Source organism: Lissotriton vulgaris, chromosome 4_1, assembly GCF_964263255.1.
Source record: "Lissotriton vulgaris chromosome 4_1, aLisVul1.2, whole genome shotgun sequence".
In the NCBI taxonomy this organism is placed as follows: Eukaryota; Metazoa; Chordata; class Amphibia; order Caudata; family Salamandridae; genus Lissotriton; species Lissotriton vulgaris.
Genome location: NC_141691.1, coordinates 1,068,359,921 through 1,068,377,205, shown reverse-complemented (window position 1 = coordinate 1,068,377,205; position 17,285 = coordinate 1,068,359,921). Strand labels below are relative to the sequence as shown.

Genomic DNA, 17,285 nt, shown 5'->3' with positions numbered 1-17,285 from the left:
TCGGCCCCCTCTTGCTCAACTTTTTCCATTCTGTCTTTTGAGAATTGTTGACAATGAGTTTACAGTCCTGGAAATAGTTTGTTGTCATTGGGCACCTTAACTTGATAATGGTTACTGAGTCACCTGGTAGAAAACAAAATGAGTTCATTGGTGGTTGGTCAATCCGTGCAGCCAGTACAGTCATTATTAGGGGATTGAGTGAGGTTTGTGTTTTTTGCTTATTCATCGGACTTGCAAAACATGACCTTTTGATCCTTCTCATAAGATTGATTTTGTGTTTGACTATTTCAGATACGGAGACAAGGTGGAATCCAGTTACTCGTGGACCTGTTGGACCATCGAATGACAGAAGTCCATCGCAGTGCCTGTGGGGCACTGAGAAACTTAGTATATGGGAAGGCTAATGATGACAACAAGATCACCTTGAAGAATTGTGGTGGTATCCCAGCGTTAGTGCGACTCCTTCGGAAGGCTACTGATTTGGAAATCCGAGAATTGGTCACAGGTTAGTTCCTCTTTTTCTTCTTTTTGTGCATCTGTTTTCAATGTTTAAATGATCAGTGGACTAATTCGGTTTGAAAAGATAAATTGGCACCTGCACACTAATATTACTAGGCATATATGACAACATTTGCTGAAGTTTTGTAGATAAAAGTAAATGTGCGCATCCTGAATTCTCACATATGAATTGCATTTTCAACAATTGTGGGATTCACAAAGATCCTTTATAGCATGCTTAGTAGTCTGCCCAACTGCATCTAGCAGAGATTGCATTTGCATATTTTTCTTCAATTTTTTCTCCATAGGGAAAATATTTTTCTTCATGCAGAATTGCATTCCCCTTTACCACCTTTGAAGTTTGGGATGCTCTATTCTATTTCCTACCATGTGAAAGCAATTACACCAGCCACTTAGATGAGGACATCTAAATCTCACTTACAAGAGAGAAACACCCGGCAAAATCGTTATGCTGTCCCATAAATGTGCACATTGGTGTGTGTCCACTTCATTTTACAGGGCCACATCTTTTGTAACATCATCTTCTAAGCTCCCATGTTTAAACAGGGGCGTACCAACCATTGGTGTAGCAGGTACAGTGGCACTGGGGCCCAGAACCCTGAGGTGGCCACTGAAGCCCCGCAGTGTTGGATTTTACTACCCCAGCAGAGGTCAAAGGGGGCATTTCCCTTGCTTGCAACAGAGTCCATGGCACTTTTGCTACAAAATGGCAAGTAAACCTAATATAACAGACACTATGGGCAAGCAACAGCACAACCTTTTATCTATTGGCATATGCTCTTCTGAGTCAGTTCCTGTTTTTGAAGAGCTACGTTTAACCAATGTGCACAAAAACCTAGTGAATGAATACCATGATAACTAAATAGAGTAAGCATAAGCTCTTTATTTAAAAAAATATTTTTATTTTAGGGTCAAACAGAGAACACCAAGACACTCTTGGTCAAAACATGGCATAACAGGAAGCAGTAATAATAACAATAATACATACATATATTCCAAATCATTCCAAGTCCTAACATAAACAGGTTTAAAATATGTTGCCTTGCTACCAATGGGTCCTGTTCTAATGAGTAGGCCCAGTTAGTTTGATACTCTAAGTTGAGGCAGCCCCATATGGAGTCAAATTTCTTCAGGGAGCGAATTCCTCTTGCTCTAGCCATGGCCTTCTCCCTTTCAAAAGTTTCTCTCACAATTGCCCACCTGTCAGCTACTGAGGGAGGTTTAGAAAAAATCCTGGCCCTGGCTATAGCAAGTCGAGCTGCCACCAGCATTATTGGAATAATTAATTTATGACCATGACTGTCCTCTTTGTAGCCCAGCATGATTTCAGCCACCTTTGGAGGATATTCAACCCGTAATCTAAGCTTCATGGCATGGGTTATCTCCTGCCAGAATGTTTCTAAATAAGGACAAGTAATAAATATGTGCGCAATGTTGGCTGCATGCAATCCACATTTGGAGCATTTGCTGTTGTCCCCTCCTTGTCTGCCGCCTTGTCCCCACCCTCCCCGCGAGCCCATCTAGCAATCCTCTCTGGGGTATGATATAATGTGCAAATCATGCGGAACTGCTGCAGCCTTAGTCTAAAAGAGTGTATTGATTGGTCTATAGCACCAAACGCGGACTAGAATTCTTCAGAGGTGACATTTATCCCCAGAGTCTCATTCCATCTTGCTGCCAGCTTTTAGCAGCCGTTAACTCAAAACTGGCGCAAGCACTGGTACATCATGCTAATTGGCGATCTCCGATTCTGCCCTTGCAGACATTCCCATACCGCAGACCTCGTTACAGTTAGTTGTGTGTGGTGTCTCATAAAATAATCTCTGAGCTGAAGGTATTTAAAGAACATCTGACGAAAGCCATTATGGTCATAAAATTGGCCCAGATGATCAATGCCATACCTTGACCACAGCCTACGATCAGGGTCTTGAAATACCACCGGAAACAATGGGTTACCCCATAAGGGGAGATTATCATGGCAAAGAGAGATGAACACCTGGCGACATTTCCCTGCCATATGTGTACGCTGTCCCTGATGGTCTGAAAGTGGATGCGTTTAAAATAGGGTCACTGACTATATAAAAACATTAGGCTGTCAGGCCTCAAGACCAGCCGATGCCAAAAATCTTGTTTTCTGGACTTAAAAAGGTTCTGAGGCACCCCACAAAAAGCTGCCCAGTAGTACATTTTAAAATCCAGGAGTTCTAGCCCACCCTGGTTATACTGCAGTTTCATTAGCCCTATTGCCCGTCGTGATGTTTTGTACCCCCAAATAAAACTGCTCAAGACGCCGTCTAATTTACTGAAGAAGGAGTTAGGGACACGCAATGGTACGGACCAGAATAGATTTAAAAATATTCATAGCACCTTAATTTTTATAATGTTGCACCACCCCAATATGTTAATTGGAAGCTTATGCCCGCCTTTCAGTTGCTTGTTTGTAACGTCCTGCAGTTATATCCATTTGCAGCATCTTCCTCTTAGTCCAAATGATGAAAGTTTTGCCCATAAATAATCCTAAGCCACCCAGTAGAAAGCCTTTTTAGGCATCTAACAAGATCATGCCCAAGCTCAGCGCTAACTTACCAGCTAGGTCAAAGGCCCCCACCACTGTGTTGATGTGAAAGGTAGTATCTCTCCCCTGTATAAAGCCATGCTGCTGGCCAGAAACTTAGCCTGGCATCATAGGAGCCAACGGGTGGCCAGGATTTTAGCGAAGATCTTGGCATCTGCTTTTATGAGGGATAGCGGCCAGTAAGAGCAGCACTCCTCAGGTGGTTTGTCCTTTTTCAAGAGAAAGACTATGTTTGGCAGATTCCAAGACTCCTGAGCCAGGCCCCTTGATCCTATAAGTTGAATAAACTCTCCCAGTAGAGGTACAAAGCCTCTACCTCTTGCAGGCTTTGTCAAACTCATCTGGGATTGATATTTCCCCGGTCGCTTTCCCTGATGGTAACCCAAGTATTGCTTCCCCGATTTCCTCATACGTGATTTCTTGTTCCAACAAGGCTGAATCCTCCTCACTCAAGAGTGGCAGCTTACTCCCCATTAAGTATTCCTGAAGTCCTTTCTCATCTTGCACCACCTTTTGGTGCTAGATGGAATTGCTTGACTATTGCTTGCGGATGCTTGTGTAGTATACCGTTCTCCCCTTTAATTACCTTTATCAGTGTTTTAGCTTGATTGTCTTCCAACTGATGGGAAAGCACCTTCCCAATTTGGTCCACATACTCGTATTGTAATGACCTATGCTTGTTGTAGCTCACAGCGACTTTCTCCCATAAAAACCTGCTTTTAGCCAGCCATTCATCTATTAGGGAGGTGTACAGTAAATCTTGATCTAGGGCACCTCGCCAGATTGCATCTGCATGGCAAAGTTCACTGGCTAGTAGTTTTTGAAGAGCAGTTCTATCCGCAGTCTCCCACTCCCTATTTTGCTGCCAGATATACTGCTGGGTGACGCCCCTAATATACGCCTTCATTGCATCCCACACTATACAATGGGAAGCCGCCCCTACATTATCCTCAAGGAAATCTGCAAATGTTTCATGAATAAAGGCTAAGTAGTCGCCACCAGTAAGTAAGTAACACAGGAATGAAAAAGGCAGAAGTGTTTTAAGCCCAGCCTCAACATGAAAAGATAATAGTATGGGGTTGTGATCAGAAGCGTTCCTAGGGCATACTTCCATGTCAGCTGTTAACAATATATTGTCAGAAACCCAAGCCATATCTATTCTAGAATACTGTCTCTGTGGAGCAAGGTAGAAAGCATACCCCGGAGCAACTGGATAGAGTGAGCGCCAAGCGTCCTTTAAGGAGTACAGCCGCCCCAGTTGAATGATTGAAGCAGTCACCTTCCCCATTCTAGGAGTGGCTGCATGGTTTGTGGAGTCAATGACCTATTTCACTACACAGTTAAAATCACCTATAATTAGTCGCTCCCCTTGCCAGTCTAGTAATTCCAAGCTAATAAAGTCAAAGACAGCAGGGTCATAGGCATTGGGGCCATATACTGCACAGAACACATACTTCGTACCCTTGTTCATGTTGGTCAGCCGAAGTTTAAAAAACTTTGCGGTCTAATGCCTTGCTCACCGGTATAGCAGTAGCCCTTATAGATGCAATCTGGGATGCACAACTAATTATTTGGTACCCAAGGTGCTTGAGCAAGCCTCGATCTTTATAAGATAAATATGTCTCTGTAAGTAGAACAATATGAGGTCTATACACTTTCAGCTCCTCCTGAACTAATTGGTGCTTAACTCCACTGTTTAGTCCTGACACATTCCAGGCCATACATCTGATCAGTGCCAGAGGACTTGATGAGCTGTACCGCTACCGTGTATTCTAAGAGTGGACCCATTATCTATCCTCAAGCCATCTTTATGTTCCCTAGTACTGCACCCTGCCACCCTCCTTCCTCACTTATGTGTGCCCTTTTTGACCTTTTCATCTGTAACCCCACCCAAACCCCCTTACTTTCTTGCGCCCCTTCTCCCCTGTCCCCCTAGTATCGTGAAGAAGGAATCATCCTCCTTATAGGCTGCCATTTGAATTGGCAGCTATCAGCCTGCAGCACACCCAGAGCAGCCCTCCGTCCACCCATCACCCACCAACAAGGTGCCCCTAGAGAAGAGAGGTAGAGCAATCCCGAAATCAAGATCAAAGTAAGAAACAGAAGAGAAAACAAACATCAGAGTGTCAATTGGCCTCATTTTAGGGCTAAATCGCATATTGTCCTAGGCTGCTAGGTCTTTTTGGGAGGCTTATCCAATTGCCATTGGCTTAAGGCTTGCTGTTTCAAACGTAATTTATGCTGTTGGTAGGATTGGTCCCATTTTGAGCTCTTATTGGCGTTAGAGCTTCGATACATAAACAAAAGAATTCTTGCACATACTATTCAACCCTACTACTCCGGCGTCGGTGCCGGTTTGGAATTATCACTGCCATCCTGTCTACGCAATCTGTGGCATCAACTTACAGCTTCTGTTACTCTTTAGAGACAGTACACTTGACGAGTACCACTTTTTGAACCGGACCGGGTTGGAATTATCACCTCTTTAGGGACACACCGTCGACTCTACCTTTTTAGCCCTGAAGAGTCGGAGACCACTGTTTCTCTGACAAAACACCTGTCGGCTGGCTGTTTTGTGCTGTGTCTTATTAAAGAAACCAGAATACCTACTATGAATGTTGTCCTAAATGTGTTCGAATTACGCATACACTGTGTAATCTTATTCTGTACGTGTGCACAGGACTGTTGCTATCACTTCCTTTAGAACCTCCACAAATTAAAGAGCATTTATTTTACAAGTATATTTAGTTTGAATAATATATATGCAAATGTACACAATGGCAGATTAAATGGAAATCCATATAGTATAAAAACGACCATATTCATAATTTATTAGTTATAACAGTGTATTAAAATAAGGAACATAATTTGACGAGGCAGCAACATACTGTAAGGTTGTGCCACATTAGAAACAGGCATCACAATGGGGAGTTTATTCAATCACATTAAAATAATTTCCATGTTTTTTTTTTTTAAACAAATTTTATTTGTCCAGGTTCACATATATTGCAGGGCTCTGCACTCCAGAGACGACTGGATAATCAAACCGCACTTACTTTGACAATTTTCTCATAGATACAACAAAACATAGGAAATAACATAACAGGTTACCCCAACACCCTCCCCCCTGGTCACACTGAATCGCTACACTCCTGAGCATATCTTATAATTATAGCAGGCGGACCTAACCCCTTGGTCTCCCCCCACCCTGCACCTCCATTCTCCAAACATGTGCTTGTAAGTCAGCCCAATGGGTGTGCCCCAATTTTTGACGGTGGATCGAACAACAGGCCCCAATAATCTGCCCATCGTTTCCAGATCTTGTAATGTTTGTGGGGGCACCCCCTGGCAACAAAAATGGGTTGTTCCAGCCCCATACAGAAATCCATACCATTCTTCTACATGGTCACCAGAGGGGCCTGCGCCGCCTTCCATGCCCTTGCGAGGTCCCTTTTCGCAAAAGTGAAGCCCAACTGCAACAGGTGTTGTTCGTATATATTGCCCCCTATGCCCTCCATGACATGGAGCAGGGCCAACCAAGGTGTGCGGGGGAGCTCCCACCCCAGAACCTCAGAGAGGCAGGTAAATACTCTCCTCCAGAACCAGTCTAGAGAAGGGCAGTGCCATACTGTGTAGATAAATGTACCCTCCGCATGGCCGCATCTAAGACACATAGGGGAGGCTATCAGCCTCGCTCTACACAGACGCACTTGTGTAAAGTAAACCCTATTTAGGTATTTGAACTGAATGAGGTGGAGTCGCATGGCTATAGCTACCCCTTGTGGTGCGGCCAATGCCTCAGTTCTGTCCTCCTCATCCAGTGAACCCACGTCTCCCTCCCAATCCCCCCAGAGTTTCTGGAGTGAAGAAGAGCAATGTGTAACCAGGGACTGATATATCCGGGTGATTTTATGGTCCATGAGGTCCCCCATAAACACTTTTGCTTCCAGGGGGCTGAATTCTGGCAGGGACTTCAACACCTCTAGGCTGGGAGATAAGGCACGTCTAAACTGAAGATATCGATAGAACTGGAACCGTGGCATGTGGAATTCTTTCTGAAGGTCCTGGAAGGATTTGAGCATCAGTCCCCTCATTACATCCCTCAGGACTGAAATGCTGATATTATCCCAGCCCCGGAACCCTTGTAGGGCCGCCAGCTGTGGTAGGCGCCCATTATTCCAAAGGGGAGTCTCCTGGGTCAGCGTTGTTCTACCAGGAGACCGCCTGCACTTCCGACAAGAACACGCCAAGGTATTTCAGACTTCCCGCCGCTAGCTGGACAGAAGAGATCTACTCACCTGCAGACGTCTGATCCCTGAGGATCCATAGCCTGGACTTACGGGGATTCATATATAATCCAGAGGTCTCCCTGAAGATTTGCATAATACATAATAACCGCAACCCCGTTCTGTCCACGGCCGTGAGAAAAAAAGGACATTGTCCGCATATAAAGCAATTCTACTGGAAAGTCCTTCTGCCCATTCGAATCTTCGCACCTGTGCATCAATGCGCACCCATGCAGCCAATGGCTCCAGAGCAAATAAATAGTTGGACAGGGGACATCCCTGCTGTGTGCCCCTCCTAATAAAAAAGGTGGACGAGGTTGCGCCAGCCGCTCGCACCGACGCTGCCAAATCAGTATACAAGAGCATCAAATAGGAAAGGAAGCGCGGTCCAATATTGAGTCGTCTCAGCAATGTGAACAAATACACCCAGCTCAGGGAGTCAAATCCTCTGTCCATGTCCGCCAATAACACTGCCACCGGTTCCCCCAAGTGCAGGATAGCCGCCAACGCCATGTGAGCCTGCCTGATATTATGTCTAGTCGCCCTCTGGGGCATAAACCCATCCTGGTCTGAGTGGACCAGAGCAGTGAAATTTCCATGTTTTTTTAGCCAACGAAAGAAAGAAAGTTGCCAAACGTAACTCCTTATAGCAATGTTTGCAAAGGTATTGTATGTGCTATAATATGTTGAGTAGATGTACGGCTGCAAATGTTTAAAATCATTAATATCTATGGATAGGTTGTGGCTAAATAAATATTATATATCTGTCCTTCATGAACTTGTAGAAGCGCAACAAAGATGTAATTCTGACATACATATACATTTAGGGCCTCATTTATAGGAATTGGCGTAGAGCAGCACCGTAAGTCTTCTTGCTGCGCTGCCCTACGCTAATGTGAAAGGGCAGGAATGCACTGTATTTATGAAATACAGTGCATTCCTATCCTTAACCCTGCACTGGCCTACAATGTGCTGCCAGCGCCAATGCAGGCACCCTTGCACCATGGTGCAAGGGTGTTGGAACTGGCACGTTCTGGTCTCGAGACGAGGACGTAGTCTGGCAGAATCTACCGCTCCCATCAGGGGTGGGTGATTACACTCATTTTGTAACCTGCCCTCACCCTTGGGTAGCTTGGTACTGAGCAGTCAGGCTATGTATGACACAGCACTCTCACACAATAAATACACTGAGCATCACAAAAGAGACTTCACACGTGGTGTATGTAAATAAAGTGTGTTTTCAACACACATATTAACATGAACATCATGTATTTCTGGGCATAAATCACATTTGGAAATATTACTAACAGTACTAGGCCTAACCGTGTTTAAAGGATATCAGTAATATGTACACTTGGGAAAGATCCTATTTTATCCCCCAGCACCCTTATGTTGTGCAAAGCATTGTCACAAGTCCCGCATCGTCAATTATTATAATTCAATACCACACAGTTATATGGTGCACCCCAGATTACAACAATATCAGAAATGTGTACACACAGATAATTACAACACTTTTACACAGCACTGTGGTTCAAGGTTGCCTGGGTAAAACAATTGTAAAACTTAGTATTCTTTTGCCAAGAAAGCCATGTGTAAAGCAGCACCATGTCCGGTGTAATTAATAGCAAGCAGTCACTGTCACAGACTTACTTAGCACTGATACACGCTGCCACGGTTATAAGGCAGGTCTGTATTGGGCACACTCGCACACACACACACACAGCACTGTAGTGCAGTGCAACTGATATCCAGCAGGTCAGTTAATAATGTACATGCAGCCCCTAAGACCCAAGCCCTCCTGCACCCTTCAGCTAACCCTGACTACCCTAAACCCACAGGCTGGCGATAAAGAAAACCTCCCCACCCTGATTCTAAGCAGATCACAGCCGGAATCACACTTAGGGCCAGATTACGACTTTGGGGGTGATCAACACTCCTGTTGATACTAAGAGCCACAAATCAAACAAGGTCATTGAGCCTTCTGCTGCATATAAAGACACGGTCATGTCCGGTTGTGTTTAACTAAATCAAACGCCGCATTTTGTTGATATACACTGCAACTACAGTCATTGTGAAGATCGTACCGCATCAACTAAATTGATCATCTATGTGGGTACAACGGTCCCATGTAATTATAGGTTTTTACAAGTATAATTGTCTACAGTCCTGAAGATGGTCTCACAGATTAACATTTAGGAGACCGAAACGTCGACCAGCGCCTTTTCCATCCATCTAATTGAGAATTAGGAAAGGTGTCATCTGGACCTACAGAGTCATATATTTGTTTATGATCAATATACCCGTAGTCCTGTTTATATATATTTGTATTTCAAATTGATTACCTTTTTAATTGAAAGATAAATTCAGTATTTTTCTATACACCCGCCTAGTGTTTGTTCTTTTATGTTTGTTTCATGTTGTATAACAGTGTGTATTCCTTATTTAGATTATCAGAAAGTTTTATGTAGGATTGATTTCACTAGAGGACCATTGAATTGTCCTTATAAGTTACTTTAAATCACTTTCAAAAGTTATTTGTGTAAATAAATTCCCTTGAAGGCACTTCATACCTTTCCATATATTTACCCAAGCCTTCAAGGGTATTTTGGGTCGCTCACTGATATAAATCTCTCTACCCAATAAGCCTTTATTTTCAAACACCCCCATGCAAGATGTATGAAGTCTGCCATATCGGCACCACACCGTTTACAACACGTCTCAGTACGAAGTCCAAATTTATACAGATTCACAGGCATATAATATGTTTGGTGTAGATATTTAAAGTGCAGGATTCTTAGATTGCCGTTGGGGGTTAACATTGGAGTCAGAGCACATGCTGTTCGCCATTCGTCCTCTGTGAGTGGCTCATCAAGGATTTATCCCATCTCTCACGTGCTTTATCAGTCCTGCATTTCATCTCACTCTGCACCATAGTGTAGAGTCGTGATACCAAATGTGTAGTGTTTGGTGAGGTCACAATTAGTTGCAGAGTGTCTAGTTGGGGTGGTTCGGCAGGGAAACACGGGTAGATGTTCTTAATTGTCCCCTGCAGCCTGTGTCAAGTCAGTCAAAGAATCTTTATTCGATTTAGTTAAAAATCATACAAAGAGCATAAAAACATTTATGTACAAGTAAAACACAATTAAACAATTTCATATCAATCGAATTCATGTGGCGAAGTATATCAGCTAAAAACAGGATTAAAAAAGGAGTATAAAAACAATTCATACGTGGAAGTCTTACAATATCTTGCGTGATCTTGATCTAGCCGCCGCCACTAAAAAATTTGCCATACCGAATGTGATACGGGTGTTACACAATGATTGAAGATAAAACATAGCTGGTCTCACCTGGGAGAAGCCAGCTTCCCTTAAAACAGGTAACAAGTATTTTTTCCTCTGATCAGAAAAGAAACCACAAAACATAATAAAGTGCATGGTATCTTGTACTGAAAAATTATCACAAGTACAGGGCGGGGCTGACCCTGCAGCCTGTGGTAGATGAATTGAAACAGCAGTGTTTGGTTTGTGACACATGTCAGTCAGCTCCTGCGCTGTCTTAAACATCCCGTTGCTATAGAGGTCCCCTACAGTGTCTATCCCAACCTGGCGTAACAAGTTCAACCCCACCTTTTCATTGGCAACTGATATCTCAGGATGATAACTTAGCGGCAAAGCCGGTGCATACTGGGGTAATTTATCTGCTAGATATCCCAGTTTTTACCATGCCCTATTGGTCGTGTCTATCGTGTTAATGTCTTTGGCATGTAAAGGAGGGCGGATATGTGTTATTATAGATGGCAAGAGGATAGGCAAGGCGTCTCCCTCCTCCACTGCCGTGTGTGTCAGGTATTGGACGGGATGATACCAGAATGCAGCGTATTGGGCCTGTGCACAAAGATAATCAACGAGAAGGTCCGGTACACACATCCCCCCCTTGGCGTAAGGTAAAGTCAATGTGCGTACTTCCACACAAGCTTGCTTTCCCCGCCCAAATCAACTTCAGCACCGCTGCCGTTATTCGTTTGAACACTTCTCTTGGGGGTGGTATCGGTATATTGTTAAAAAGGTAGAGCAGTTTAGGAAGTACCACCATTTTAACAATAGCAATTCTGTCTGCAAGTGACAGTGGTAATTGGATCCAGCGTTTTATTTTGTCATCCAGGGCAGACAGTACTCTTCCATAATTTGTTCGTATGACAAGTTCAGGATCTATGTGATACCATATCCCTAAATATTTAATGGGGTCGTCTTGCCATTCTAGAGGAAACTCTGTCGCATGTGGTAAAGTGGTGTCTGTCAGGGGGAGGATAGATGATTTCGACCAGTTTATATGGAGTCCAGAGTGCCTACCAAATTTGATGTACTCACGAAGTAGGGGGTTCAAATTTTGTTCAGGGTCTCACACATAAAGCAGCATATCGTCCGCATATAATAAGATATGCAATGGTCTGTTCGGGAAGTGTAAGACTGAGTGTTTGTGCTTTTGTGTGACCTTGCAGGCTAGGGGTTCGAGGGCAATGGCGAACAGTAAGGGGGACAAAGGACACCCCTGTTGTGTACCACGCTCTATATTAATCTGATCCGAAACATAACCGTTTACTCTAATTTTAGCTGTAGGTCGTGTGTACAGCAGTTGTACCCACTGGAGGAACAATGAAGGGAAACCCATCCTCCTAAGCACCGTCAACAGATACGGCCATGCAATGGAATCAAACGCCTTAGCGGCATCTAACATGACCGCAACCGCCTTAGTTTCAGGCATCAGATAGTGGGAAAGTGCAAACCATGTCCTTGTATTGTGCGTAGTGGCTCTGGTTGGTATGAAACCTGACTAGTCAGGCAGGACCAGCATGGTCATGAGTGGTTGTAGCCTACATGCTAATAATTTCGTAAACATTTAAGAATCAACGTTTATTAATGACAAGGGTCTGTATGAATCGCAGAGTTCTGGGTCCTCATCAGGTTTCAATAGAGCTATCACTACTGCCTCCCGTACCGTCTGCGGTAATTCTTATTTCTCAAAGGCTTCGCCGTACATCTGGACTAACTGTGGGGCAAGAAGGTCAACAAATGTTTTATAAAACTCACCCGTAAACCCGTCCTGGCCTGGGGCCTTGCCATTAGGTAAAGTTGTTATAATTTCAACTCCTTCTTCTATCGTTATATGTCGTGCAAGATATGCTCATTGTCCGTCAGAGAGCCATGCAATGGCAACGTCCTCTAGATATTCCATTACCTCCACTGATGTCGCTGTAGGCTGCGATTTATACAACACGCCATATGTGCTTACAAAACCATCTAATATTCCTTGTGCATCTGAGCATCTATTGCCATCCTCCTTTCGTATTTGTAATACTGCTTGGGAGCTGCGATTTTTGCAGATTTTAGATGCCAATACTCTCCCACCTTCCCCAAATGCCCTAGCTATAGTCCTCTTATTAATATATTTAAGCTTGTCAGCGGCAAAAAATTGGTTTTCAGTCAAAATCTGTCTGATCTCCCCCATTACAGACTGCTCCAATGTATGTGCATACCGTGTCTCAAGTGCTTTCAGTTGTGATTCGTACCGTGTCAATTGTGCTCGGATATCCTTGAGTATCCCAGCGTGTGTGCTGATGCACACTCCCCTTATGGTGGCTTTGAATGCCTCCCAAAGTAGACACGGATCAAGTGTAGTTGGTGCACTTAGTTGGAAATAGTCTGTGATAGCCTTCGCTATAGTGTCCGTATAAATCGGGTCAGTTAGGGCTTTAGCGTTGAATCGCCAACTGTACGGGGGTGGGTTGTAGTGTGGTATCTGGAGGGCCAATATTATGGGATTGTGATCTGATAGGGTCTTAGGCATATGTGTGATCGCCTCGGTCCAAAGTAGTATGTTGTCCGAGCCAAGCCAATAATCGATACGGGACCAGCTGTTAAATGCAGCCGAGGAGTGAGTTGCCTCTTTAGCAGCTGGGTATATCATCCTCGATATGTCATGTAAGTTCATGTCAGAGATGACGTCCAGCATTTTAGTTCTTGCTCTTTTGTGTGGTTCTGTCGTCGGTCCTGACCTGTCTAATTTATCATTCAGTGTTAAATTTAGATCGCCCCCCCCCCCATATCAATGCACTATCTCGCACATCATGCAGATGCTGCCATATCTCATGATAGAAGACCGGTGCATCTATGTTAAGCCCATATGTGTTTATGATTGTTACTCTCTGCCCTCTAAGCTTCCCCGTTAAAATGAGATATCTGCCCTGATCATCTATTGTCAAACATTCTTTGGTGAAATTGGTGCCTTTTTTTATCAAAATCGTGACCCCTCGCGAATAGGAAGAGTATATGGAGTGGTATACAGACTCGCCCATCGTTTGCCTATGCTACACTGTATGGATGAACTTATATGAGTTTCCTGCAATAGTGCGATGTCTATCTGCCATCTGTCGAAACATGCAAATATCTGCCTAACTTTCTTTGGATTCGCAAATCCCCGTATGTTCCATGTTATCAGATTCAAATGCACCCTTCTAGTTACGCTATGTGATCCAGCCATCAGTCTTAAAGAAGTACGCACTCTGCAGACTTATATTGATACCTGTCCTCCTCAACACTAATACAAAGCACCGCAGTGCAAGAGTTTCAACTTCACCATTGTAAGTCAGTTGGGTTTCAGCAATGCATCTGAAGTGATCAGGTCCTATGAACTAAAATAACCCCCAGGTCAAACTCCCCCCACCCACTTTAGCAACCCAATTTTGCCAAAGCCATACCCAAGTAATAACAGTCATCAAACTCAAGAATAGTTTGGGGATCACCCACATGGAGGTCCGCCTAGGGCACATCTCACCATTCAACCTAATGGATGTGGACAGACCATAATAACATATGTGGAACGTATCATTTTGGACATTTCGTGTAATATAGGTAGCACCATCCACAGCAGGAGGGTTCACCAGGCAATCCATACGATATTCAACAGTTACTTAACACGTATCAATTTGTATGTGGTTTAAGAACTTTGTCTCTAAACGATAATACCAGTTACACATTACTTGGAGTTCGTAGGCAGTATATATAAAAAAACAATTTTTTAAATTTGCCTCACACAATACCACCATGATCGTCATCTGTGGCTTATGCAATTTATCAAAGTCTGAAAGGTGCCTGGCACTTGGTATCTATAAAGTCCCTAGGGTACAAAAGACATAGTGATAAGTTTGAAGGGGCAGTAAGCCAGACCTAGGCCATTTTTCTGCCACGTGTGTGATGAGCTGCATTAGGCATGGAGAAAATGTTCGGTTTACCCTCCTAGACTACCTTTAGCCGCGCTGGATACAACATGGCTTATTCTATCTGCATGGTTCTTAATTTTGCCTTGACATTGATAAACTCCTTGCGGGCCTGTTGTACTGCCATAGTATAGTCTGGGTGAAATTCCAGTTGATTTTTCTGGTACGTGACTTGTTTCTTTCCCCGTGCCATCCTCAGTATATTATCTCAGTCACAGTAGTTTAAAATATGAGCCACTATTGGTCTAGGAGTTGCCCCTGGTGGAGATTGTGGTGCCAGTGATCTATGCGCACGTTCGACTATGAAAATCGATAACAGTTGGTCCTCACCGAATGTCACTCGACATAGTTCCTCCACATAAGTCTCCATACGGCCTGTGTTGGTCGTTTCTGGCACACCTGCTATACGTACGTTGTTTCAACGTGATCTGGCTTCCATATCCTCTGCTTTGGCTCTGATCACCTCTAAGACTTTGTCCATAACTTTACATTTGTCAGCAGTGGTGTGTGCTTCATCCTCGACCGCTGAGATACGCATTTCGGCAGCATCTATCTGTTCTCCTTGCTTGTCCAGTTTTGCCACCATATTGTCCACTCTGCATGTTAGATGATCAAGTTTGCCATTGATGTCCTGCAGGCTGGTCTTTATGTCCTTCAGAATGCCTTCCATGTTGTTCGCCGCCGTTGCATCTCCCTCCGTTTCCGTATCCGAGTACGTTATGTTACCGCGGTTGGTCCTGCGCGATTCAAATGTCCGCTTCGGCTGTTGTTTGTCAGGTTTTCCCATCATTAGTTAGCGGCAGCGCGTTGTGCGATTCAGTTCTGGGCACCGCTCTCTGTCTTTATATCCGCAAGTGCAATCTACCCAGGCAAGTGATCGTGGCTAGCTTCGGGTTTTCACCCTCGCCTACACTCCTCAATGTGCTGGTACTCCGGCGTCCAGTGGGGAAGACTGATCACATCTGGGGTGCAGATGTATTGCACGTTAATTTTAACGGCACCAGCACTGTAGCAGTCCCTGAATTAGTGGACAATTGAAGGGCAATACAACTATGGTGCACTCGGTTCACCCATGCATTTATCTCACCTCAGAAGCGCGGTTTCTGACAGTCCGCCAAGTCACTGCGAACAATCTGAGCAGCAGTTGCTGGAAGAGCCGTCCCACTACAGACAGACAATGTACATCATCTGCACCAGGCTAGGAGGTTGCGTTCTGGGTGCATGCCTCTCGTTGATGTCGCATTTGTCCCTCGCTGCGTTCTCCCTTATCGCTTACCACTTGCCCATCTCACCCAGCATCTGTCAGGCGTCTCGTTAGTTGATAACGGAGCTATGTTCACAGGTTGGCACTCTTATATTGCATTCAGCTGGCCCTTTCACACAAGTGTCATCTCATGCCCCCAGGACGCACAGCACCAGCGATGTCAACAATAAGCCAGGAGTAGTTTTAAACATGTTAATGTTTCATGCCATAATGCGCTGTGGAGGTCGCCATTTTGAATTATCAACAGCGCACTACCGTTATGCGCTAATGGTCGCTCCCCGTATATTGAAATTGTCTTGTTAGCGGAACACAGCCCTCAAGCACAGTCCTTCGTTGGCCCTATGTCAGGGAGTTGCGCATAACCTTCATTCGCGCTTCCGTACCTGGGGAGATGGGCCGGTCCAGACTTTTCTCATGGGCGCCATTTTAGGTTTAGCCGTCCGTTGCACCCTTGGGAAGCATTCTTGCCAGTTCGTCTGTTTTCCGACCTCCTCCGCTTTCCTTCTTCTCGCTATGGCCGCCAGCTACCTTCCGACTGCCATGTCCGTTCGTTTACCGCATCTTGCGGTCTCCAAAACGGGAAAGTTTAGGCTTGCTGAGGTCTGCCCGGCGGAGCTGTCGTATTAGGCAGCCATCCCGCTCAATGCCCCCTAGCGCCTCCCAACTTTATTCCTAGTTGCTTGACCACCCTGAACATATGTAGACTGCACAGAGTACTGGAACAGGCCCCACTCCACTAGCCTTTCAAAGCCTTTCTAGGGATAGATCTAGAATGCACATTCTGCAGTGGTTTTGGAATACATGATTGGTGGCACTCTCACAGTTTGGGCTTCTGATTAGATTTCTCTTCCTCATTTGCTTACTCTACACAGCCCCCACTGACAGGGTTAAGATGGGGAACCTTATTTTGGCCCTCTTTAGGATCAGTCATGGTACACTTCAGGAATACCCACTGTCCCCTCTTTTATTCGCACTGGCAGTGGAACAGTTAGCCCAACAGCTGTGGCACACTGGGGAGGAGTGGGGAATCTATCTGGGAACTGAACTTTATGCAGTCTCCCTATGTATGGATGATGTCTGTCTCTTCATATGGGACATCAGCCAGGCCTTGGAAACACAAACTGGTGCTCGATCATTTCAAGAACACCTCGGGTCTGGGAGTAAATTGGGCCAAGACATGCCTATTTCCAGTGATTATGGCCTGTCTTCCACAGCTCCTAACAGTGGGACCCCACCAGGTGAGATGAGAACCATCTATGTTTCATTACCTTGGTATTCGCATATACATTGACACCCAAGACTTAATAGACGCAATCTCACTAGGGCAATCGCCTCCCTGAGGTCGCTTATGGCCTTCTGGAG

At 44.7% G+C, this 17,285-nt stretch overlaps 1 protein-coding gene across 1 annotated transcript in view; it reads left to right on the top strand.

Annotated features, from left to right (window-relative positions):
- The window catches only part of CTNND2 (catenin delta 2), a 3,070,130-nt gene that overhangs the window by 2,029,243 nt on the left and 1,023,602 nt on the right, over positions 1-17,285 (top strand). The window contains exon 13 of the mRNA XM_086965298.1: positions 292-505. Within this exon, the coding sequence (XP_086821424.1) occupies positions 292-505 (214 nt within the window). The remainder of the gene's footprint in view (positions 1-291; positions 506-17,285) is intronic.